This window comes from Heliangelus exortis, chromosome 1 (assembly GCF_036169615.1).
Source record: "Heliangelus exortis chromosome 1, bHelExo1.hap1, whole genome shotgun sequence".
Classification (NCBI taxonomy): Eukaryota; Metazoa; Chordata; class Aves; order Apodiformes; family Trochilidae; genus Heliangelus; species Heliangelus exortis.
In genome coordinates this window covers 197,037,628-197,062,450 of record NC_092422.1, presented here as the reverse complement: position 1 = coordinate 197,062,450, position 24,823 = coordinate 197,037,628, and the positions used below count along the sequence as shown (strand labels likewise).

Below are 24,823 nucleotides of genomic sequence, written 5' to 3'. Positions count from 1 at the left end.
AGACCAGCACACCAGAGCAGGATGGTGACTTCTGCTTGCTGGGGGAGGTTGCCACCTCCTTGGCTCCACGAGTCCATCAGCAGGTTTGAAGCCACAGCAGCCACCAGGTCAGGAGGATGCAGGTTTTAATGGGAGTTGACCCTGAAGCTGCAGAACGTGGTCCAAGAAGGATAAAAAAAGCAATTTCTTTCCTCTGAATCTTCTCTGAAGGCAGAGGTGGCACTTCTGAGCCTAAGTTTGACTTGTTCCTCCTGCTCCCCCATATCTTTTGACTTCATTTATTCCCTGATGTGTACAAGTTCCTCTCTAAGCAACACTTTCTCATGGCTCGTGTGGAAGCACTTCTGCTCCAGGGACACTTCTCTTTGAGATCTGCCCACAGAACATTGGAAGCATTCTCTGGAGAAGGCACAGACCCTGAAAAGGGAAAGTCTGAAGGAGCATGAGCTTGGAATTGGTTTCAAATTAATCATAGAATTAATCATAGAATGGGACCTTAATGATCATCCAGTTCGAACCTTCCTGCATAGGCAGGGACATCTCCTACCAGCCCAGGTTGCTCCAAGCCCCATCCAACTTGGCCTTCAACACTTCCAGAGAGGGAACAGCCACAACTTCCTTGGGCAACGTGTTCCAGTGTCACTGGAATAAATCATGGCACTATCTATTACACCCACAGCAAACTTAAAAATCATCACAAACTTTCCTTCCCTGTGGCTTTGCCTCCTGAACCTTCCTCATCTCTGTTCCCCCCCCCTCCAACCTCCATGATTTTAATCTCCAAAACCTCAAGCATGTCTGAAAGGAAGTTCAGTGAGCAGGAACTGGTGCTGACAACTTGGAGGAGCTGATGACAGCTCAAGTCTCAGACTCAGACCCAGGCTGGTGCAGCCAGAGGTTGCAGGCAGCGGCAGCCGTAAGCTGCCAGCAATTTGCCTCAATTCCCTCCAGGAAGGAGCTGCCTTTGATCAGGTAGGGAGCAGTTGCTTCATATCTATGTAATCCTTCATTTTTTCTACCAGAACCCACCAGCAGTATGTCTGTGGCTTCAATAAGTTGCCCACTGGTGGCCTGAGACAATCCCTCGTTCCACGTAAGCTACAGAGCAGCCTTCAGAAGTGGCCATCTGTCACTGCTGGCCTGTGACAGATTTGAAGGCAAGACCTTGCAGTGAAAGGCTCTCTGCTATTCCCCTGAGCCAGCTGATCCCTTCCACCCCTTCCCATCAAAACAACAGAAAAAAAAAAAGAAAAAAAACCACCCAAAAAGCTTTGTACTCCCAAGCATCAGGGGATCCTAATTGGCGTGGGCACGACAGGACCACTGCATTTAAAGGGTGAATGTCAAGCTAATGGAAGCAGAGGTTTATTGCTGGCATAAATATAGGATGCTCAACCCCTTTGAAGTCACAGGGATCAGCATCAGGGTTGGGGGTTCAATTAGACATCAGCAGCAAATTTGGCCCCTGGTGGTTTCCTGTTGCTCCGACCCCCAGATGCCTCGCGATGTCCTCGGCCAAATCTTCTTGGAGGTTTCTGATGTGTTTTCTTTGCCAAAAAAAAAACCAACAAAAAAACCAAACAACAAAACAAAACAGGATCCGACTTGCACTTCCAAATAGGAGTTAAGCATGAAGAGGTTTGAAGTCCTGCTGCAAATTAACAAGGCTTGGACTTGGCTGGGTTTTTGGCTTTCTGCTTGCTTGCTGCTGTCCAGGATCTGCTCCCTCACTCCTGGACCCCTGGTCTGAGCCAGAGCAGCCATTCCTGCAGGCTGTGAACACAACTTCAATCTGAATCACCCACAGCAGATGCAAACCAGAAGGGATTCTCCAGCCACCACAGCTCCTTTTGCTCTTGGGAAGTGTTTTCCAACCTGTTCTGTCCTGCCCTGGGAAGCAACAGGACAGCACAAGCTGCTGCTTGATTCTTCTTGCAGATTCTTACAGTCCGTGTGGGTCCATGTGCCACAAATCTCCCCTCTGTGGGCCCCTGCCTGTCCAGGGAGAAACCTGCAGGGAAAAAAACACCTGGAAGACCCTTGGTTTCTGCAAAGCAAATGATAATTTCTCTCCCCACACCCACTGTTGTCTTCTCTTGGGGTGCAGAGAAGCTTCCAACCACCCCAGCCTGTGTCGCTCAAGCTCTGCCCAAATCTTCTGTGCCCTCAATCCACCAGGCCAAAGTCCAAGGTCTGGGCTTTTTTTTCCTTTTTTTTATCAACAGATGTGCTGAGTTTAAAAGAGAGGAATCTGCCAGAGGCAGTAGCATACCAAGAATAAGTATTCTTTGGGAGACAGAGGTAGGAACCCATCCCACCTGCAGCACAGCCCGGGCAGTGGGAGACGATGGTGTGTGAAAAAAAGAGGAATGTGGACTGTAAAAACTTGCTCTTTGCACGATACTTTCCATGTCTTGAGTCGTGTATTCACCATGATTTATTGCTCACCTTGCTGAGGAGGGGCTGGGTCCTACACAGAGGGTAAAAAAGGGATCTGTGCCAAGTGGGTCCTCTAAAGACAGGCAGCAGGTGCTGAATCACCGCTGCAAGGGGGTATGGTGGTTTTGTAGCTGGGATGCTTTTATAGCCAGTTTGGAAGGGTGTGGTTTGAAGAAGAGGGAAAACCAGGACCTTTAAGGTGTATGTCCAGCCCTTTTTTTCCCCCAAGGAAAAAAAGAAGAGTGCTTACCTCCTTGTAGCTGGTGTGAGAACCAGCCTAAGGTAAAGCTCCAGCAGAGTTGCAGCGCTCCATCTCTTCAAGGTGAAGCTATTGATGCCTTCCTCCTCCAAAAGTCACACACCTTGCTCTGCTGGGGAGGGTTCACATCACCTCTCTTGAGTTTAAGAGCATGATTTCCCCCCAGCTCAGAGGCACAGGAGCTGGGAGGAGAGAACCCATCACTTTTGGACCCCTTGGTTGGCCATGAATGTGCGCTCTGTTGTGGCCGGGAGGCGAAAATGCTGGGAAAATGTTTTTTAGCTGAAGCCAGAGACTATCTGGTTACCTATTACCTTACTGCCAGAACAAAAGCTGCTTTATACCCCCGTGTGCTAAACACTCTGTAGTATATGCTAATGCCCCTGTTTGCATGGGGTCTATCCTGCAGCATCCCAACTCGGGCAGCTCGCTGAGCTCCGACTCTGTCGCAGCTTTAAACAAAAATCCACCCAGCTCCTTTCCCAGACCACTGAGTTTCATGAACTTTCTAGCCTCGTGCTCTGGGGGATCCCCAGAACTGCCCCTTTGGCAGCCATTTCTCCTTCTGCTTCATTCCTCATCCCTCATTACTCAGGGAATACTGGAGAGCTTTGCTGGAGGTGGCCTTAGCTTCTCCAGGATGGATTTTACTGCTCTCCCTTCTGTGCAGCCTTTTCTCCTTGGGCCTCTCTGGGCCAGTGAAACCATTCATCAAAATATTTGCAAAACACAGTATGGATCTCTGGAAGTATCTTCCACTTGCCACCCACTTACTCTACCTCCTATTTATGCACTTCATCTCCTGTAGAGGTAGAAATATTGAAGTTTCTAAGTACCTAATAGTGGGGTGTTGCTCATCTGTGGCCATTTAATTTCCTACTCCTCTGTGGACACTGAATTTTAGAAATTCCCCTAGTAAGCAATTTCTTATGAATCCATTAATCACCCCACTTAATGCCCCTTCCCCCCAAACCCCAACTGTAGTATTTGGCTTTTGTTCAGCCTTTTACACTTGCATTTTATTGTCAGGAGTCCTAGCAGCAGACTGTTCAGGTTGCAAGTGGAGCATAACAGATATTACATCAGGTGAGTGGATTTTTGTGGTGGAAGTTTGGAACCCTGGGATTTGGCTGTCGTCAGTGTTGCCACTTCTCCCTTTAGGTTCCTCACTTATGTGGTGTTTCCTGGGGCTAAAGGGGCTGTATCTATCTTTTTTAATTTTTTTTTATCCTTTTTTTTTTTTTTTTTTAAGCTATTATTTTTTTTTGTTGTTGTCCTCCTCCTTTCACACTTTCAAGGGGAAGATCTTAGACCTTGGGTATGTATTTCTGTCTGTGTGCCCAGCCAGCATCCTGGGAGGGCTGCCTGGATGCTCTTTGGGGTAGAGATGCCTCTGGGGTGTGCTGATATCTTCCATCCCAACCCCAGGAGCCTTCTACAAGCCCAGCTCTCTCCTGATTGTTACTTAAGTAAAGAATTAGTGAGGGGCAGGACAGAGCTGGGCTCAGAGCCTTTATTTTAATAACACTGGAGCAGCAGTACTGTGGGGATGGGTGGGGTTGTGGGGATGGTGTGGTGATTTTATTTTTTTTTTTGGTTTGGATGTGTAAAATTTGGCTTTTTCGAGGTGGTGGCTGTGATGCTGAGTTAAAGCAGCAATGGGAAGGAGGGAAAACCCCACATAAACACTCCCAGCATCCATCAGCTTTCAGAAACCAGAGGCTGAATGTTGTAGCTGAAAATTAAGTTAATGGAGTGGAATGTCCCATATTGCACAGATACAGGAGTTTTTTTGGTTTGTTGTTTTTTTTTTTGTGTGTGTGTGTGTGGCTGCTTATCCTCCTGGTCCACCAGGTTTGGGGCTGTGGAAACTCCTGTCTTTTGTTAGGCAACTACATTCCCCTTGCTCACTATTTATAATTTGCAAAGATCACAGAATCATAAAATAATTCGGGTTGGAAGGGACCTCTCAGGGTCACCCAGTCCAACCCCCAACCAGATCAGGATGCTCAGAGCCTCCTCAAGCCTCACCTTGAACATCTCCAAGGATGAGGCCTCGACCTCCAAAGTCTCCAAAGAACTTGTTCCTAAAATCCAATCTAAATCTGTTCTTCTCTAATTTAAAGCCCTTGCCCCTTGTCCTATCCCTCCAGGCCCTCTCCACCCTTCCTGTAGGCAAGATGCCCAGAGTATTGTTCCTGCAGAAACTCTGTCAAATAATTAGCTGCTTCATTAGAATACTTGACATTTCAGTGCTTAGAAAAAATACCATTCAATCAAATGACTTCATTCTAAAATGTTTTTTGTTTTGCCATTCAAGTCATATAACATTTAATCCATTTTAGCTGGTACCCTGCCTTTAGTAAAACCACACAGAAAATACAGGGCCCTGAAGGCTGTTTTTAAAGGGAGGATAAGAATCAGTCTCAGTGGGGGATTCTGCCTCTGGAAGAGCCCCTGTGGATGTTAATAGTGTAGCAGGCAAGGCAGTGAAGTATTTATGGCAAAATATAATAGAGATCTCTATTAGGTAATAGTCCAGGAGCTTTGCAGTGCTGCATTGCCCACCTGTCCAACCATCAGTTTAATTCCTGATTTCTCATAAGAGGAGCAAACTCTTTATTTATTCCTAGGTGTTCCCTAGCTCTGCTTTCTAAGAACCTTGGCCCTGATAACACCTCTCTGCTCCCTCTCCTTCATTTTTTTTTTTTTTTGTTAACAGAAAAAGAGATGGGAAGAAAAGCGAATCCCGCCTGGAGCAGCCCCTGGGGGGTTGTTGGAGTTTCTCTATTTTTAACCCTGTTTCCTATAGACATGCTTGCCCATGAGAGACTTGCTAATCTTATCAGGTGTGCCCTTCACTCCTCAGCAAAGCCAGGCGATCAAGGAAGCTTAGAAGGGTTATTTGCTAAGCTTTCATCTGGGGAGGCCAGGAAGGAAAAAAAAAAAAACCGAGAAAAAAAAAAAAAACAGCTTTCTTTTCACAGGTAGACACACAGACTCCTCGTATGTTTCTCTCTTCTCCTGCACACCAAATCACTTTGGTTTTAGAGCTGGCGTGTCCTGGGGACCCAGCACTTGTGTGTGAGGTCTAAGGGAAGAATTGAGCCTGAACAGACACAGCTTTGTTCTGCCTCAGCCCATCTCTAGGTCCTGTTACCAAACTCGAAATTCAGCCTCCAGACCCCACGGAGGGCAGAGGGAGGGAAAAGGGAACCTTGTGTAAGACACAAGGGCTGAAGGCAGGAAGCTAATCCACCAGCAGCAACCAGGCTGCTGCTTTGCCTTCATTCCCAAACCCCCTTTCCAAGGGAGTTTTCAGGCAGAGGAAACTGAGGGTGGCACCAGCAAGACCTTGGGGTTTCAAGGTGAATCTTTTAGGATCATAGAACCAGCTGGGTTGGAAGGGACCTCTGAGATCATCGAGTCCAACCCTTGATCCACTACAGATTGATGGGTTCCAATGTTAAAAATAATTGCAAGTTTTTTTCCTTATGTTACTATCCTTGCTGCAGATGGAAGACTTCTGGTATGTCAGGAAAGGGCTGCAAAGAGAGAGGCAGTTGAGAAGTGTCACCGGTGCAGGAGATGTTTGTCAACCACTGCTCCAAGGCTCTGGGTCTTCACTGTGCCAGGAAGGAGTCTGGGTATCAGGTTGGCTCCCTGGGGTCTTCCTCTTTCCATGGAAGTGGAGATATCAGAGGAGATAATTCCATGAGCACAACTGAGCCCCTGGTAGGTTGGGCTCTCCCCTCCCACAGCAGAGATTCCTGCAAATCAGGAATCCCAGCCCCAGTGGGATTTTTGTCTCTTAAGTGCTGCAACAAAAAAACCAAACCAAAACCAACCAAAGCCCAAAACAACCCCCAAAAATCTCAAAAGCTTTGGGATAATCTTCAAGGATCTTGTTAGTCATTTGAGAAGGGAGAGGGGTGTTCTCTAGGGCATCTCTGGGATGAAGAACTTGGCTTCTGTATTCTCTTGGATCATGTGTGGAACAAAGGGGGAGGTGTAGACACCCCTGGCCTGCCATGGTCTGCTGAAAGGAGCCACAAGTAACTGAGTGGTCCCTTTGTGAGGATGGGTTGCATTCCTCTGCCCTAGAGGAAAAGAAAAAGGACCAAGAAACAAGGGAAATTAAGCCAAGGAAAAGAAAAAGGACCAAGAAATAAGGGAGATTAAGCCAGAAGTGTTCCAGATCTTGGCTAAGCTCTCACCCTTCCCTCCTTGTAGAGAGGAAGAAAATAGAAGTGTGTCAAAGATGCTCTTGTCCTCTCACAGCTAGAGAGGGAAGGTTGGTCTCTGACTGGGGATAAATTAAAAATTAATATCCTGACGTGGCTTTTTAAACCACACCTTGACACCAAATGCCAAGCAGCTTGCAGCCTTTGGAGCAAAATGAGTGAAAGGAGGAATGAGCCCTATAAAGTTTGGTGTTGTACCCTGGCCTGTGCCTTTCTGATGGTGTGGGGCTGGAAGTCCCAGATCAACCAGGATTTAGGAGTCCTGAGAGAGCAGCTCCTCTTGCTCTGAACAAGCAGAGAAGGAAAATTCATTGAAACAACAAGAGGAGCCAGGGGTAAGGAAAGAACAAGGCACTGACAATTTAAGCAGGTAGGTGATGCCCAGTCTGGGACACTCTGAGAGACTGAGATGTTGGTCATGAAGATGATCTTGATGGTCATGTTGATGATCCTCATGATCTTCATCAGGTTGATCATGAAGATTGGTTGGATGTAGGGAAGGGAACAGTGGCTCCAGGGTTGTCCTTCCCACATCCAACATCACTGTTGCATCTTGTTTGCATAGAATCCTAAAAAACCAGGTTGGAAGGACCTTGAGGACCTCAAGGTTTTGTCTCCTGTGCTTATCTCAGGAAAAGTCTCAAGGCTCTGATGTAACCTTCTAGATTGCAACACTCAGCTTGGTGCTCCATCAGTGAGCAGCCATGACTCAACGTTGCTATCAGACCTTCAGGTGCTTTCTTTTGGTTTGGTTTTGACCAGAGTTGCTCTTGGACAGAGAGATGATGGAGATGCTTGAGGTCAGCAAGCAGAATAAGGACTGCAGCTTTTTTCAAAACCTTGTTTGGTGGAACAACTTGTTTGTGTTTTGAAACACAGAGGATGTCCAGGGAAGAGCTGTGGCTGTTGTGTGCCTGGAAAAGTTCTCAGCAGTTAAATCACTGCATGGGCATTTCTGTGGCCTTCTCTGGTGGTGAAAATCCTTCCAATCATCATCCTGTCCTAAGAGGCATCTAATTTGAGTTGGTCACTGATGCTTTAGGTCGAGGGGATGAGTGAGAGGGGTGTGGGGCATGGCTCTCAGAAGACAGTTTGTCTTATCCTCAAGTAGGTGCCTGTGTTGGGATGTCTTCTGCTTCCTTTGTCACCACTGAGTGTGGTGGGATTCCTGAAATGCTTGATTTCTGCAGCTGACTTGGGGTGAAATCCCATCCGTGGTGTCATGTCAACACCTCTTGAGGGCCATTTTTAGTTTGCAGATGTTTCTCCTCTAGGGTCAGGGGATTTTTCAGGGTAATGTGACTTGCAGAGCACTGCCTTTAGCTGCTCTGATTTCAACTTGGTACAGAGACCTGGTTTGGTTTTTGGAAATTATGTGCTCCTGTCCTTCCCCCCTGCCAAAGGTGCCTCCTGGCAGTGCCCCAGAAGGGAGGTGGTCAAGATGATAACTTCTGGAGATCTTGGTGAGCCAGTTTCCCATGCAAAGCAACGTGGATTTCATAAAAATCTCTTGTGGGAGCTTTTCATGTCCCTGCTGAGCTGCTCCTTGTGCTGGCAGCAACACACCAGGTAACCTCCAGCACTTGGTGGGGGCTTTGCTCCAGGATTCAGCTGAAGGACCCAGCTGCTTTGCAGTTATTTAAGAACTGGTGCTTGTCCTGGTTTTATTGCAGAGGTGATACCTCCCCTGTTGCTGCCAAGAGCCAGATGGAGATGCTGAGTGTCCTCTGGGTAGGACTTTCCTTCTTCAAACCATCAGGGAAGTGTAGCAGAGCCCTCCTGCTTTTGCCCAAGGTTGACCATGAACCACATTTACTGTCAGAAATACCTCTAGTGCCAAGAGATTTGTCCTGGGTGTCCTGGTGCTGTCTCAGAATTGCCTGGTTGGTGCCCAAAGCTTCTTTAGAATCATAGAGTTGTTCTGCTTGGAAAAGACCTTTAGGATCATCCAGTCCAACCATTAACCCAGCACTTCCAAGGCCACCCCCACCCCATGTCCCTCATCCCCACATCTCCAGGGCTTTGAAATCCTTCCAGGGATGTTGGGGACTCCAGCCCTGCCCTGGGCAGCCTGGGCCAGGCCCTGACAACCCTTTCCAGGGAGAAATTGTGCCAGGGAAGGTTTAGATTGGACATTAGGAACAATTTGAGGCCTTTAAATGGAGTCTGCAAAATCATGGTCAGACACCAGGCTGAAAGGAGTTCAGGTGATCACTTACAGCCAGCATCATTTTGGGCTGGTTCTGAAAGACCTTCAGGGTTGGAGACTTTGCTCCAGAGCTTCACCAACCTTCTGTTTAGTGGTTTTCTGGGGCTTTTTTTTTTTCCCCTTTCTAATATCTAATGCATCTTTCCATGCTGCACTTCAAATTTATCTTATTCTGTCCCACTGTGGGGAAGACAATCAAGTTATTCCCTACATATCTGCATCTCTCTTGGTGGATCTCTAGGATGCCCAAGGTTTGCAGATCAAACCTTTCACTGTGCTGCCCACCAAGAGCAAACATCTTGTTGTTCAGAGGTCTTCTAGCAATGTTCTTTTTTGTGTTAAAATCTGCACACTGGCCCTTGAGAATTCTTCCATCATGTCTTCAAAAGTCACCTTTGGCTCGGAACAAGCCCAGAGGAATGAGATGGTATCTGCTGAGCTGTGTGCTAAGGCCCTGTGGTGCATTCCTGGGCACAGGAATTTCCCTTGGTTTGCTCAGCCCTGTGCCTCTGGAGGAGGGGAAGAAGAAGCTGCAGGAATATCTGCTGCAAAATGCTGCTTGGAAGCTTGTACTACATTCCTCTCAGTGCTGGGTGAGAAGACCAAAGTCCTCTGAAACGAGATGATGGTCAACAGCCAAGAAAGTCAAGAAAATTTCATTTTGAACTTTCTTTACTGTTGATGTGAGGACTATAAAGTTTTAAGAGCTGTAGCAGAGGTCTGGGAGGCTGTAAGACCACTCACAGTGCTTGCAGATGTTCAAAGCAAGTGATAAACCCAACTTTTTCAAAACTTTCTGCTTTTTGGGTCTCCAGGAGAACGGAGCAGGACGTATCAGCTTTGGCACCCATGGCTTTGCCTCTTCTTGCTCTCCTGGGTGCTCTGTGCTTCTGGGGCCAGTGGAACCCCCAGGGCAGCACTGCCTGCAGCTGACCCTGGCTCATGGCTTCTGATGATTTCAGGCAGATTCTGGGGTCTGGAAGAGGAGATGCAGCTTCTCATGGCTTCTGGAAGAGGACATGCAGCTCTCAGTCAAGGTCCTGTATATTTTTTAAGACCATCACCTAGCTAAAAAGCCAGATGATGTCCCCTGGGCCATCCAGGGCTCCAAGGTGATCACCAAAGTCATTCTGCATGTTTGATTTTTTTTCCCAGAAAAGAAATCCCAAGAGCAAATACTTCTGTGGTGTTTGGTGACTCCAGACCCATCATCCTCCATGCTCAGCTTTTAGAGCACTGTTCCTTGTGGCTTCACTCAGCTCTTCTGAGAGCATTCCTCTTAAATTCTTCCTTCCCCACCCTCCCCAAAGGTGGAAGAAGTTTGCACCATCCCCTTCCCACTCTTCCTGGGCTCTTGGTTCTCCTGGCACCACAGAGCAGAGCTTGATACTCCTGGTGCAGGAGCCACCTGGGAATGCTGCTCCATTTGCCACTTGCTTCCACACAACCCTTCCCTTTCCAGAGGCTGTTCCCACAGGAGTTTGCTTTGGCTGGAGATGAGCTTTGTGTTGTCTTTGCAGCTACCAAAGAAGAGGATTTTGGACTTTTAGAAAAAAAAGGAGACTTTCCTTTCTTAACTTGATGTTCAACCTGGTGACAGTGGCTGCTGTTGTCTGGTCAGGAATGGGGCTGGTTCCTCTCTCCTGACCCTCCAGGAGTTTGCTCTTGTGTTCCTGTTGGAGCTCCATGCAGAAAAATTCCCACTGAGGTCCTGCTACTCATCCTTTCCATGATGTAGAAGACCACACCAGGATGTTGACCAGAGGAGCCCATCCCAGCTGGGCTGAGAACTTCTCTCACTGAGTGCCTGGTAGCTGAGATGTCCCTGGGGATTGGACACCACTCAGTTCCTCCCATGTTTCTGTGTGTTTCATGTGAGGATTAAGCTTTCAGAAGTGCCACCTGGAATGTCCACATTGTCCTTACAGGTTGTTGAGACAACTCCTGTCTTGGTGTCAATGAAGAGCTCTCTTCTCCAGGCTGCATTTCAAGCTTTGCAGAACCTGACAGAGCAGCTGAAAACTCATCCTGGTGCAGTCAGGAAAGCCCAGCAGCCACAGGACACAGGGATCAAGGCTCTTCCCACCATCTGCTGCCAGATGACAACCAGTCCAGCTTCAGATGGTGCTTTGGCCAAGGTTGTTGTGGGCTGTTGAGGTTTTTCCTCATTGATGAGGTCTCCATGGTGCAGGATCTGCACTGACATTCCAGCCCATCTTCCACCTCCATTTGGTGTGGTTGCTTCCTGCCTGGATTGAGGTACCCACTAAATAAATTTTATTCTCTTTCTTGGCAATTTGGCTGGGGAGCCACGTGAGGTGCTGACAGATGAGTCCTCAGCACTGCTCTCCAGCTGTGGGCAAACAATAAAGTGATGGGCTGTATCAGCAGCCAGGGGGTGTAAACCTCACACCTCATTTATGGTGAAGAAAAAAAAAAGATTTTGTGGAATTTGTGCACTGAAGAGTGGATCTGCTTGGCCAGTGAGTTATCTGTGTCCTGTGAGCACCTTAGCAAGTGACCTGAGCCACTTTAAACTCTCAGGCACTGAACAGCAGAGAAGGATGCACCTTGGAGAATGGTAGCAGAGAAGAAAAGGCTTTTTTTGAGTCCCTGAGTAGGACAGATGTCCAGATCCTGAAGGGCTGGGAATGTGCCTGACAGTTGGAGACAGGAAAATCTCTTCCTTATGCTGCACTTGCTTTGATCTCAAGGGTGAAGAGGAGTTAAAGCAAGGAAGAAACCAGCACTGGTGACCCTGGTCCCTTGAGCCTTGACTGTTCTGAGTGACAGAAACCCATCCTGAACCTGGATGCCAACTCCTAGAGCTCTGAATCATCCCTTCCATCCCATCTTCTCCCCCCAAATCCTTTGGGGTGTTTTAATGCAGCAAGTCCAGATCAAAATGGTTTTTCTGCTGCTGATCCATGGCCAGGGAGGACATCACCACCAGCCATCACTTGACTTGGTGGCCATGCCACAGCCTCCTTCCTCATAGCAAAGCCACCAAAAAAGTCTTCCCCTGCCGTGCTGCAGGACCTTGGTGCTCTCTGTGGAGATGTTGGCCTTGTCCCAGCTGGCTCCTCAACCCTGCTGAGGACAGGAGGTGCTGGCAGGTCAGGAGATGATGGCCAGGAGATGATTCCCAGGGGGCATGGAGGTGCCTCAGCTTTGTGCTTTCCCCATCATGGAATCATTTGCAGATGAGTTTGGGTAGGAGGGACCTTAAAGATCATCATTCCACCCCCCTTACCATGAGCAGGGGCACCTTCAAGCCCCACCCAACTTTTGTCCCCCAGCCACTTCTTCCAAAGGGTTTTGGGTTTTTTTTGGGTGGCTTCATGAAGGGAAAGCAAACACCCAGTCCAGATGCCTCCTCCCACCCACCAGGAGCCCACAGCCACGATCTGCTCCATGCATGATTCATCCATCACCTCTGCTGCCATCACCTCCCTGAGCAGGAGCTTCTCTGAGCTGTGTGCAGGATCCCATGGGATCCCACCATCCTTACACCCTGTTCTTTGTGGAGCACCCATCATCTTCCCTGTGGATCACCCCTCATCTTCCTCATGGATCATCCATCACATTCCTTGTGGATGACCCCTCACGTTCCTCATGGATCACCCCTCATGTTCCTCATGGATCACCCCTCATGTTCCTTGTGGATCACCCTTCATGTTCCTCATGGATCATCCATCACACTCCTTGTGGATCACCCCTCATGTTCCTCATGGATCACCCCTCATGTTCCTCATGGATCACCCCTCATGTTCCTCGTGGAGCACCCCTCATGTTCCTCATGGATCACCCCTCATGTTCCTCATGGATCACCCATCATGTTCCTTGTGGATCACCCTTCATGTTCCTCATGGATCATCCTTCATGTTCCTCATGGATCATCCATCACACTCCTTGTGGATCACCCCTCATGTTCCTCATGGATCACCCCTCATGTTCCTCGTGGAGCACCCCTCATGTTCCTCATGGATCACCCATAGTGTTCCCTGTGGATCATCCTCATGTTCCTCATGGATCACCCCTCACATTCTTCGTGGATCACCCCTCATGTTCCTCGTGGAGCACCCATCATGTTCCTCATGAATCACCCATCATGTTCCTCGTGGAGCACCCATCATGTTCCTCACAGGGCACCCATCATTTTCCTTGTGGATCACCCCTCATGTTCCTCATGGATCACCCCTCATGTTCCTCATGGAGCACCCATCATTTTCCTCATGGATCACCCCTCATGTTCCTCACGGATCACCCCTCATGTTCCTCACAGAGCACCCCTCACATTCCTCAGGCAGCACCCACCACATTCCTCACAGAGCACCCTACCACAGCTCCATTTTTTTTTTTTTTAATCTTTTTCAAAGATTCAAGAATTTGGGATGGATCTTTTTTTTTTTTTTTTTTTTTTTTTTAATTGTTTGTCTCCAGGATTTCCTGAGGTTTAATACAATTGAAAGGGGCTGAGATCCATGCTTTAGATTAACATATGCCAGCTAGATTAGGGCTAATCAGGGTGCAGGTCTGAGCAGATGCAGTGCTGGGCCAATCCTGGACCTGATTATGGTCTCTCAGTGCTTTAATCGTCTCCCTCTCTGCCTCCCAAGGGCGATCATCTCTGCTTTAATGCAGAGCAGACTTTCCAGCCCTCTCCTCCTTTGGTTGGTCACCACCCCTGGCAGGATGGGGTCAGATCTGCTACGTCAGATGCTGAGAAGATTTATTTTAATCCCATGCTGAAAGGGAGCTGCCTGGTGCTGTCTCTCACAGACATTTCCTTGCTCGCCCATGGCTGAGCTGCAAGGTCTGGCCAAAACCTGGCTGACAGAAACCCATCCTCTCCATGGAAACCCTGCTTGGGTCTTCCCATCTCACCATCTTTTGGTACCACCCATCTCTGGTGGTGGCACTTGCCTGGCCAAGGAGTGGTTGAACAGCTTGGAGGGACCAGATTTGGATGTTTTGTGCTCTCTGGTCCATGAGGATGGTGCTGGGTCTGGTCTTTGAGTTGTCCATGAGTGGTGGTCTCAGTTGGGTCTTCCCATCTCACCATCTTTTGGTACCACCCATCTCTGGTGGTGGCACTTGGCTGGCCAAGGAGTGTTTGAACAGCTTGGAGGGACCAGATTTGGATGTTTTGTGCTCTCTGGTCCATGAGGATGGTGCTGGGTCTGGTCTTTGAGTTGTCCATGAGTGGTGACCTTATCACCATGAGGTGACCATCATCAACCATGAGCTGGATCTTCACATTTCACCATCTTTTGGTACCACTGCTGTTTGGCAGTGGCCCTACCCTGACCAAGGTGTGTTTGAACAGCTTGGAGGGACCAGATTTGGATGTTTTGTGCTCTGTGGTCCATTGGGTCTGGTCTTTGAGTTGTCCATGAGTGGTGACCTCAGTTGGATCTTCCCATCTCACCATCTTTTGGTACCACCCATCCTTGGTGGTGGCACTTGCCTGGCCAAGGAGTGGTTGAACAGCTTGGAGGGACCAGATTTAGATGTTTTGTGCTCTGTGGTCCATTGGGTCTGGTCTTTGAGTTGTCCATGAGTGGTGGCCTCAGTTGGGTCCTCACATCTCACCATCTTTTGGTACCACTTGTGTTTGGCAGTGGCCCTACCCTGACCAAGGAGTGTTTGAACAGCTTGGAGGGACCAGATTTGGATGTTTTGTGCTCTCTGGTCCATGAGGATGGTGCTGGGTCTGGTCTTTGAGTTGTCCATGAGTGGTGACCTCAGTTGGGTCTTCCCATCTCACCATCTTTTGGTACCACCCATCTCTGGTGGTGGCCCTACCCTGACCAAGGAGTGGTTGAACAGCTTGGAGGGACCAGATTAGGATGTTTTGTGCTCTCTGGTCCATTGGGTCTGGTCTTTGAGTTGTCCATGAGTGGTGACCTCATCACCATGAGGTGACCATCATCAACCATGAGTTGGATCTTCACATTTCACCATCTTTTGGTACGACTGGTGTTTGGCAGTGGCCCTACCCTGACCAAGGTGTGTTTGAACAGCTTGGAGGGACCAGATTTAGATGTTTTGTGCTCTGTGGTCCATTGGGTCTGGTCTTTGAGTTGTCCATGAGTGGTGACCCTGCTTGGGTCTTCCTATCTCACCATCTTTTGGTACCACCTATCTCTGGTGGTGGCACTTGCCTGGCCAAGGAGTGTTTGAACAGCTTGGAGGGACCAGATTTGGATGGTTTGTGCTCTGTGGTCCATTGGGTCTGGTCTTTGAGTTGTCCATGAGTGGTGACCTCATCACCATGAGGTGACCATCATCAACCATGAGTTGGATCTTCACATTTCACCATCTTTTGGTACCACTGGTGTTTGGCAGTGGCCTTACCCTGACCAAGGTTTGAACAGCATGAAAGGATCAGGTTTTTCACATGTGCTCCTTCAAATGGTGGGGATTCTGGTCTTTGGGTTGTCCATGGACAGGGAGATCCTGGATGGGTCTTCACGTTTCACCATCTTTTGATGGCACTTGTCCTTTGCAGAAGCAATACCCAAGCAAGCTGTGTTTGAACAGCAGGGAGGGGACAGATTTACTGGTTTCTGCTCTGTGGTCCATGAGGATAGTGGTGGCTCTGGTCTTTGTTGTGGTTGTGGGTGGTGACCCCAGTTGGGTCTTCCCATCTCTCCATCTTTTGATGGCACCCATCTTTTGCAGCAGCCATAGCCAGACCAAGATGTGTCTGAACAGCATGGAAGGACCAGATTTTCAGGTTTTCTCTGAGGTCTGTGAGGATGGTGGTGATTCTGGTCTTTGGGTTGGCCATGGGTGGTGACCCCAGCTGGGTCTTCCCAGCTCTCCATCTTTTGCAGCAGCCATGCCCTGGCCAAGGGTCACTTTGGACCAGCATGGAGGGACCAGGTTTTTTGGGTTGTGTGTTCTGTGGGGTGGTGGTGACTGCTCTTGGGGTTGCCCAGGGGTTGTAGCATCCCCTGGGAACTCCAGCAGTCTCTTCCAGGTCAGCAACCCAGAGGGCAGGAGCCAGGATTTTAGGTGCATCCCAGGCCACATCTCCCAGTCTGTGCCAGCTCCTGCTTCAACTGGGATGTGCTGGATTTCCTTGTAGGGTCTGATTGGAGATTTTCTTCAAGAGGGCAGAGTATCAGCTCTCATTTCAGCATTTTATCACCTAAAATTCCTCTATTAGGACCCCCCTGGAAGCTTTGTCCCTTCTCCTGACCCCACACCCTTCGTAGCGGTTGAACCATCCCACAGGAAAGTGGCTCCTTGGTTGGGCCATGAACCAGATGAAGGTGGACATCACCCTTCAGGCAGGAACCAAACCCTTGGCTGGGAGATCAGGAAACTTTCCTACCCACGGAGAGCTTTGAGATCCCAAAAGGAGGGATGCTGGAGGACTGCAAAGCCCCGAGGTCACCCACCTGGTCAGTGTGATTAACTCCTAAGCTTTCCTGTCTGCACAGGGAGTTATCTGAGGACACCAAGCCATGCTCTGCCACCTCCTGTTATTAAACAAGTGTCCTTGGCAGGAGGGAGGGCTGCTCTCTGCCACACAAACCTGAATCAAAAGAGCTTCTACTGCTTTTTCAGGAAAGCCTGGGTCAGGAACCTGCTCTTAAACCCTTTGAACACCGTTTCGGGGGTTGTCTGTCCCGTGCTGCTGGCTGGAAGGATTTGGTGACCTCTAAAAACTTTTTTGAAAACAACAAACCTCTTAAAAAAAACCCTCTAAAAGCTTTTCTTTATTATTTTTTCCTCCACCAGCAGAGGTGAGGATGGTTTCATGCACAAGGCAGGCTCATCTAAATCACCCTTTGCCAAGCCCAAGGCAGCTCTGGGTACAGGCAGATGACAGCAGGAAGATGGTGTTTATCTTGCCAGCCTGCAGGATTTCCTGGGAATTGGGTTGGAGGAAACCTTAAAGATCATCTCATCCCAACCCCCTGCCATGGGCAGGGACACCTCTCACTAGACCAGGGTGCTCCAAGTCCCATCCGACCTGAGGGATTTGCCTGCCCAGCTGTAGGGACCAGTTCCACTGCTCCTTGCTGTTTCTTTCCACCTCTTTGCATCTGTTTCAGATCACAGTGCCCTCAGGAACCTCCTGGTTTTGTTGTCACCTTGGTGTTCCCTGGCTAACCAGAACTCCTGGCCTTAGGCACTGTGGTGCTTTTCTCCTTGGCCAAAAATGTGGCCAAAGTTTTGCCAGCAGCCATCTCAAGGGCATCTCCTCCCCTCCTGTGGCTGAGCCACCCTGGGGAAAAAGATATTTCCTACTTGGCTGGGTCCATCCAGGACTGGGGAAGGGCTGAGCAGCTTGGTTTGCTTTCCTTTCCCCCTCTTATGTGTTGGGGTTGGAGCTGGATGATCTTTAAGGTCCTTCCCAACCCATCCCATTCCATCATCCATGATCCAGGTGGGTGTGGTACCTGGAGCTGGTGCCTGGAGCCAGCACAGCTTGGCCAGGGCTTGTTGGTCTCACCTTGCCCTTTCCCCATCTCAGGGTGAAGGCAGAAGGAACTCCTGGGATGGAGGCTGAGCTGGAAAAAGTCTTGTTTGAGAGAAGCTGGGGGCTGTACTGGGAATTTTGGGCAGGATGAGTGGTCTGTGGTCTGCACAGAGATGGGAGCTGTGTCCAGAGAAGAGCAACCAAGGTGTTGAAAGGTCTGGAGAAAAAGTCCTGTGAGGAGAGGGTGAGGAGAGTGGAATTGTTTAGTTTGGAGAAGATGAGGCTGAGGGGAAACCTTCTTGTCCTCTACAACTCCCTGAGAGGAGGTGGGAGTAAGGTGGTTGTTGGCCTCTTCTCCCATGTGAGTGACAATAGGTCAAGAGGAAACCTCCTGAAGTTGCCCCTGGGGAGGTTTAGATTGATCATCAGGAAGAATTTCTTCACAAAAAGGGTTCTCAGGCCCTGGCACAGGGTGCCCAGGGAGGTGGTGTGGTCTCCATCTCTGGAGGGATCCAAAAAACATGTAGATGTGGCACTTCAGGACATGGTTTAGTGACCATTGTGGGGTTTTTTTCCTGGGTTGATGGTTGGGCTTGGTCATCTTAGAGATCTTTTCCAACCATGATTCTGTGGGATCCTCCTTGTGTGCTGCAAAAGTGGGGTTGGTGTCCAAGTAATGGATGGAGTTACAGGAGATGGAAAAATCAGAGGGAGGAGAAGCCAAATTTTTCCCTTCCTCAGCCCCAGATCTTGCAATTCTGGGCAAATCAAGTGGGAAAAAAAAGCATTTTTGGAAGTGTGTTCCTCTTCTGTGGGTGACCAATGCTGGTGGCACACTTACTGAAACGTGTGGAGCAATCCCAGCCTCCAGGAAAACCCAACCTGGAAGCACCAGGCACCTCCTGTACCACCCTGGCACCTCCTTCGAGTTCCTTCTCCAAAAATTTCTTTCTTTCCTCCTTAACCTCATTCTCACCTCCTCCCCCCTGGCTGGGCAGCCCCTTGGCATGGGCTGAGCTCTCCTTGCCACCACCCAACCCATCCCAACCCCATCCCATTGCTGAACTCATCCCAGGTGACACTCTGATGGGTGAGCTGGCACAGCAAGGCCACCAAGCCACCAATGATGACACCAGGAGGACACTCCCTGCCCCAACTCCTGGCTTTCCAGACACAGATTTATCCAATCACTGAATGGTTTGGCACAGAGGGACCTTTAAAAATCATCTTGTCCAACCCCCCTGAAGTGAGCAGGGATGGGATCAACAGGATCAGGTTGCTCCAAGCCCCATCCAGCTCAGGTTGGATGTTTCCAGGGATGGGGCAGCAACCTGGGCACCCAGGGGCTCAGCACCCTCACCCCAAAGAATTTCTCCCTCCCCAAGAAATAGAATCATGGAATGGTTTGGGTTGGAAGGGACCTTAAAGACCATCCAGTTCCCAGCCCTCTGCCATGGGCAGGGACACCTCCCACCAGCCCAGGGGGCTCCAAGCCCCATCCAACCTTCAACCCCTCCAGGGATGGGGCAGCCACAGCTTCTGGGGGCAACCTGGGCACCCAGGGGCTCAGCACCCTCACCCCAAACAATTTCTCCCTCCCTGCCCAAGAAACAGAATCCTGGAATGGTTTGGGTTGGAAGAGAACTGAAAGCTCAGCTCATTCCAACCCCCCTGCCATGGGCAGGGACACCTCCCTCCCAGATTGCTCCAAGCCCCATCCAACCTGGCTTTGAACACTGCCAGGGATGGGGCAGAGACTCTTTTCCTGGGCAACCTGGTTCTAAAGCTCAGCACCCTCACCCCAAACAATTTCTCCCTCCCTCCCTGCCCAAGATCTCCTCTCCATCTCCCCTCTCCCAGCTGGAAACCCTTCCCCCTCGGAGGGTCCCATCCCTCCAGACCTTTGTCCAAAGTCCCTCCCCAGTTTTCCTGGAGCCCCTTCAGGCACTGGAAGGTGCTCCAAGATCTCCTCAGAGCCTTCTCTTTCTTTTTTATTCTCTTTTTCTCTCTTTCTCTCTTTCTCCATCTCCCCTCTTCCAGTTTAAAGCCATTCTTCCTCATCCCATCCCGCCAGGCCCTTGTCCCAAGTCCCTCCCCAGCTTTCCTGGAGCCCCTTCAGGCACTGGAAGGTGCTCTAAGGTCTCCCCATGGGATCCTTCTCTTCTCCAGCCTCAACACCCCCAACTCTCTCAGCCTGGCTCCAGAGCAGAGCTGCTCCAGCCCTCCCAGCAGCTCCAGGGCCTCCTCTGCACTGGCTCCAACAGCTCCGTGTCCTTCTTTTACCCAGGACTCTGGAGCTGGACACTTTTCCAGGTGGGAATCCCCCAAGCATCCAAAGGATCACCTCCGGAACAGCACAAACACAGCCCCCAACCCTCTGGTGACCACCCCACGCCACGTGGCCATCCCAACCTCATCCCACATGGCAACCTCACTCCTTCCCTTCCCATCCCACACCTATTTATTGCTTGGGTTTGTTTTTTTTTTTTTGTCTTTGTCCCTGCAGGTCTCGTCCAGATCCCCGTCAGCATGTACCAGACCGTGGTGACCAGCTTGGCCCAAGGCAATGGCCCCGTGCAGGTGGCAATGGCACCTGTGACCACGAGGATAGCAGACAGTGCTGTCACCATGGATGGGCAGGCAGTGGAAGTGGTGACCTTGGAACAGTGACCGTGCCCCAGAGCACAGGATCCTGGTGATTTTCCTCCTCTCTTTACGCCAATAAGATTTTTTTAACGCCTCTCCAGGGATGCAATCAGGTGGCATTGAGTCTCCCAGCTTTGGAAGAGTGAAGGTTTTTGGTAACTGTTTGTTTCTTTCTTTCTTTTTGGGTTTTTTTTTTTTTTCCCTAAAAGCAAAAAAGACAAAAAAAAAAAACGGAGGAAAAAAAAGCAAATATTCCTAGCAGGGGTTGCGTGTTCAGTGCTTTTTTTGCAGCACCACTCTGCTCTCAGGAGGAGTGAGGAGCCAAATTGTGGTGGGACTTTGATTCTGAGGAGATTGCAAAGAGAAGAAAACAAAGAGCAAGCCCTTTCTCACCCCCTTTTGCCCCCATGGATGGGACAGGGTGAGGCTTGGGGGGAGCACAGACACCTTGAGCTCCAGCAGCATCGCCAGCATCTTCCTCCTCTTCCTCCTCCTCCTCCTCCTCCTCCTCCATGGCATCTCTTGGGCACTGCCCTCCACTTTTCTGCACTTGGCAAATTAGGTTTCCAAGATTTTAACATGGACTTTTCTATTGAAAACGAACCACAGAAACAGCAAGGAAAAACTACACCAAAAAACAAACCCACGAGACACCAAAAAGAACCCAACTCCTCCCCAAAAAACCGAGTTTGGAAAAGGCTCCTCTCCTGGGAATAAAAAAAAAAAAAAAAAAAAAAAAATCAAATGCATGTGTGACTGCAGTGGGGTGGCAGCCTGGAGAAGACAGAAAGTTCTTCCAGGAGCCCCCTGGGACTGCTGCCCCCTCCCCATGCTGGTGAGTGGGGCCACCTCTGCCTTTGATGACCCCAAGACCCAACGTGGAGAATCCCCCCCACGCCCCTTGGTGCACACTGGAGATCTGTTCTTCTTCCTCTGCTCTTGACACCTCCTCCCTGCCATTTGACATCTCTTCTGGGTTTGGTTGGTTTTTTTTTTCTTTATTGTTATTATTATTATTGTTATTATTATTATTGTTACTTCTTCCCTTTTTTTTTTTTGTTTTTTTTTTTGTTTTTTTGTGGATCTGGACCAGAGTGGAGATGCCTCTGGAGGGGCTCTGGCTGCCTGTCCCCCCCTGGCTCTGCCCTCCACTTTCCCAGGATTTCCCATTGCCAAAGGGCCACGTTGGGCTCATCCCCTCCACCCCCAAACACAATCCCACATCCTCCCCTTCCCATTCCTGGAAATTCCCATTCTCCAGACCCAGTTTCTCTTGGAAGTGGTTGGGGGGATGTGAGTGCAAACCCCTCCCTTTGGGGGACCCCTCAGCACCTCCCAACCCTCCAACCCCCCCTGTTCCATCCCCCAGCACAGCTCTGCTGCTGCAGGGCATTTTTAAGCCCCATCACCTCCCAAAAAACCCCAAAAACCTTTCCAGGAGGGTCAAAAAAAAAAGCCTTTGGGGGTGGTTGGGTTTTTTTTTAGGGCCAAACCCTCCCTCAGCCACGGCCCCACCACACGTGCAGTTGTGCATGGTATTTAATTTTTAATTTGTTGGGTTTGGTTTATTTTTTTGTTTGTTTGTTTGTTTGTTTTGGTTTTAATTATTCTTATTTCCAAGTGGCCATGAACAGAAGTTCTCCACCTCTCGCTCAGCCTTCGAGGAAGTTTTTGGGATTCTTGTATTTACTTGTTTTATATGGAAAAAAAAAAACAAAAAACAACCCCACAAACCTATCAAATGTTCTTTGTATACATTTCTTCTGTACTTTTAACGAGGGGGAGGGAGATCCTTCCATAGAAACAAGAGGGTCCTGGTTCTCAAATTTGTTATTATTAATTATTATTATTTCTTTTTTAATTATTATTTTTTTATTGTCGTCGTGAAGATGTTGGTGGCTTTTTCCAAGTCAGTGTTTCTTTGGCAATGAAATGAGGTTCTTTAAATCCAAGAGGTTCCCTTTCCCCTTGCCCTCCCACCTTCCCCCCCCCCAAAAAAAAAAGACAAAAAAAAAAAAAACCAGGCAAGTAGCAGAGCATGGACCCCCCCCCCCCTTGTTTTCCCAGTGTCTGTTATTGCCTCATTCAATAAATTGTTACAAATGTGTCTACCCCTGCCTCCAGCTTTCCAGTTTTGGGGTCTTTTAGGGGTATTTGGAGGGTTTGGGGTATTTTCCCATCCCTCCCCCCCCAGTGGGAGTTTTGGGGCTTGGTTCTGCACCCACCCCCCCGTTTCCTGGGGCTTGGAGAGGAGGAGGTCACAGATTTTGGGGCTGAACTCTTCCTTTGTGCAATTTATTTTGTTTTTCCTCTTCCAGCAGCAAGCAGGGACCCCCCCCCCACCCCTTCCCCATGCTCCCACCCAAGGGCAGAGCTGCCTTTTGGGTTGAATTCCTGCATTTTCAGCTCCTGCAGCCACCACCAGGCCCAGGCACCATCACCCACGGGGTGGGCCCAGCAATTTGGGGTGAGGTTTTTGGGAATCAAACCCAAGGAGGAGGGAATAAAACCCAAGGGGAAGGGAATAAAACCCAAAGAAAGGGAATAAAACCCAAAGAAAAGGGAATAAAACCCAAAGAAAAGGGAACAAAACCCAAAGAAAAGGGAATCAAACCCAAGGAGAAGGGAATAAAACCCAAGGAGAAGGGAACAAAACCCAAAGAAAAGGGAATCAAACCCAAGGGGAAGGGAATAAAACCCAAGGAAGAGGGAATAAAACCCAAGGGGAAGGGAATCAAACCCAAAGAAAAGGGAATAAAACCCAAGGAGGTGGGAATAAAACCCAAGGAGAAGGGAATCAAGCCCAAGGAGAAGGGAATAAAACCCAAAGGGAAGGGAATAAAACCCAAGGAGGAGGGAATAAAACCCAAGGAGAAGGGAATAAAACCCAAAGGGAATCAAACCCAAGGGGAAGGGAATAAAACCCAAAGGGAAGGGAATCAAACCCAAGGAGGAGGAAATCAAACCCAAAGAAAAGGGAATAAAACCCAAGGATAAGGCAATAAAACCCAAAAAGAAGGGAATCAAGCCCATGGAGGAGGGAATAAAACCCAAGTAGAAGGGAATAAAATCCAAAGGGAATCAAACCCAAGGAGGAGCAGTGCTGGGTTTCAGCAGCTTTATTTGAAGGCTGAGGTGGGACAGTGGCTCCAGGGTGGTGAATCCTGTGGGTTCTTTGGTGCTTTGGGGAAGAAGAAGATTGGAGGAAGGATGGAAGTGATGGAGAGGAGGAAGGAAAAAGGGGAACATTTAGCAGAGCAGCCAGGGATGCTTGTGGCAAGCAAATTCATAAATCATGGAATGGTTTGGGTTGGAGGGGACCCTAAAGCTCCTCCAGTTCCAACTGGACAATGCAGGGACACCTCCCCCAGCCCAGGGGGCTCCAAGCCCCATCCAACCTTCAACCCCTCCAGGGATGGGGCAGCCACAGCTTCTGGGGGCAACCTGGGCACCCAGGGGCTCAGCACCCTCACCCCAAACAATTTCTCCCTCCCTCCTTCCCCAAGAAACAGAATCCTGGAATGGTTTGGGTTGGAAGAGAACTGAAAGCTCAGCTCATTCCAACCCCCCTGCCATGGGCAGGGACACCTCCCTCCCAGATTGCTCCAAGCCCCATCCAACCTGGCTTTGAACACTGCCAGGGATGGGGCAGAGACTCTTTTCCTGGGCAACCTGGTTCTAAAGCTCAGCACCCTCACCCCAAACAATTTCTCCCTCCCTCCCTCCCTCCCTCCCTGCCCAAGATCTCCTCTCCATCTCCCCTCTCCCAGCTGCAAACCCTTCCCCCTCGGAGGGTCCCATCCCTCCAGGCCCTTGTCCCAAGTCCCTCCCCAGCTTTCCTGGAGCCCCTTCAGGCACTGGAAGGTGCTCTGAGGTCTCCCTGAACCCTTTTCTTTAAAGCAGCCTCATCTTCCAGCAGCACTTTAATGAGCACAGTGTCTGTTACCTTCAGGCTTCTCCTGAAGAGCTTCGGGAATTTTACAGAATCCTGGAATGGTTTGGGTTGGAAGGGACCTCAAAGCTCATCCAGTCCCAACCCCTGCATGGGCAGGGACACCTCCCACCAGCCCAGGGGGCTCCAAGCCCCATCCAACCTGACCTGAGACACTGCCAGGGATGGGGCAGCCACAACTTCCTTGGACAACCTGGGCCAGGCTCTCCCCACCCTCCAATTCCAGAATTTCCTCCTGATCTCCCCCACCCAAACTTCTGGTCCTTGCACACAGAAGCTGGGTCTGCTGAGAGGGTCACTGGGGGTCCCTGAGCCTGAGCTGGGGTGGCCCAAAGGTTCTGGCAGCCCAGGGTGGGGGGGGGGGGAAGGAGCTCACCCCAGCAGATGCTGCCAGGAGGTTTTAATCTTTGCTAATCAGGCTCTGATAAGCAGGTTGGGACCTCCTGCTGGGGCAGCTCCTGTGTGTCCCCCCCCCCCAGCCCATCCCTGAGCTTTGCCTTGGATTTTCCAGCTGGGGAGGAGCTGGTGGGGAAGGATCCTGCTCCTACCCCCAGCCTGGGCACAATGGGGAGGGTCCCATGGTCATTGAGGGGGTCCCAAAGTCTGGGGTTCAGCTGAGTTGGCTGCTTCTACC

General features: G+C 49.7%; 1 protein-coding gene across 4 annotated transcripts in view; it reads left to right on the top strand.

Annotated features, from left to right (window-relative positions):
• Positions 1 to 20,924, top strand: part of NRF1 (nuclear respiratory factor 1) — a 99,539-nt gene extending 78,615 nt beyond the window's left edge. For 2 of the 4 annotated variants that reach the window (XM_071734286.1, XM_071734285.1), the window contains exons 11-12: positions 3,728 to 3,784; positions 20,098 to 20,924. In XM_071734286.1, coding sequence (XP_071590387.1) covers positions 3,728 to 3,784; positions 20,098 to 20,261 — 221 coding nt within the window. In that variant the 3' untranslated portion in view covers positions 20,262 to 20,924. The remainder of the gene's footprint in view (positions 1 to 3,727; positions 3,785 to 20,097) is intronic. The other 2 variants (XM_071734287.1, XM_071734288.1) reach the window with 1 other exon arrangement.
• Positions 20,925 to 24,823: the final 3,899 nt, after the last annotated feature.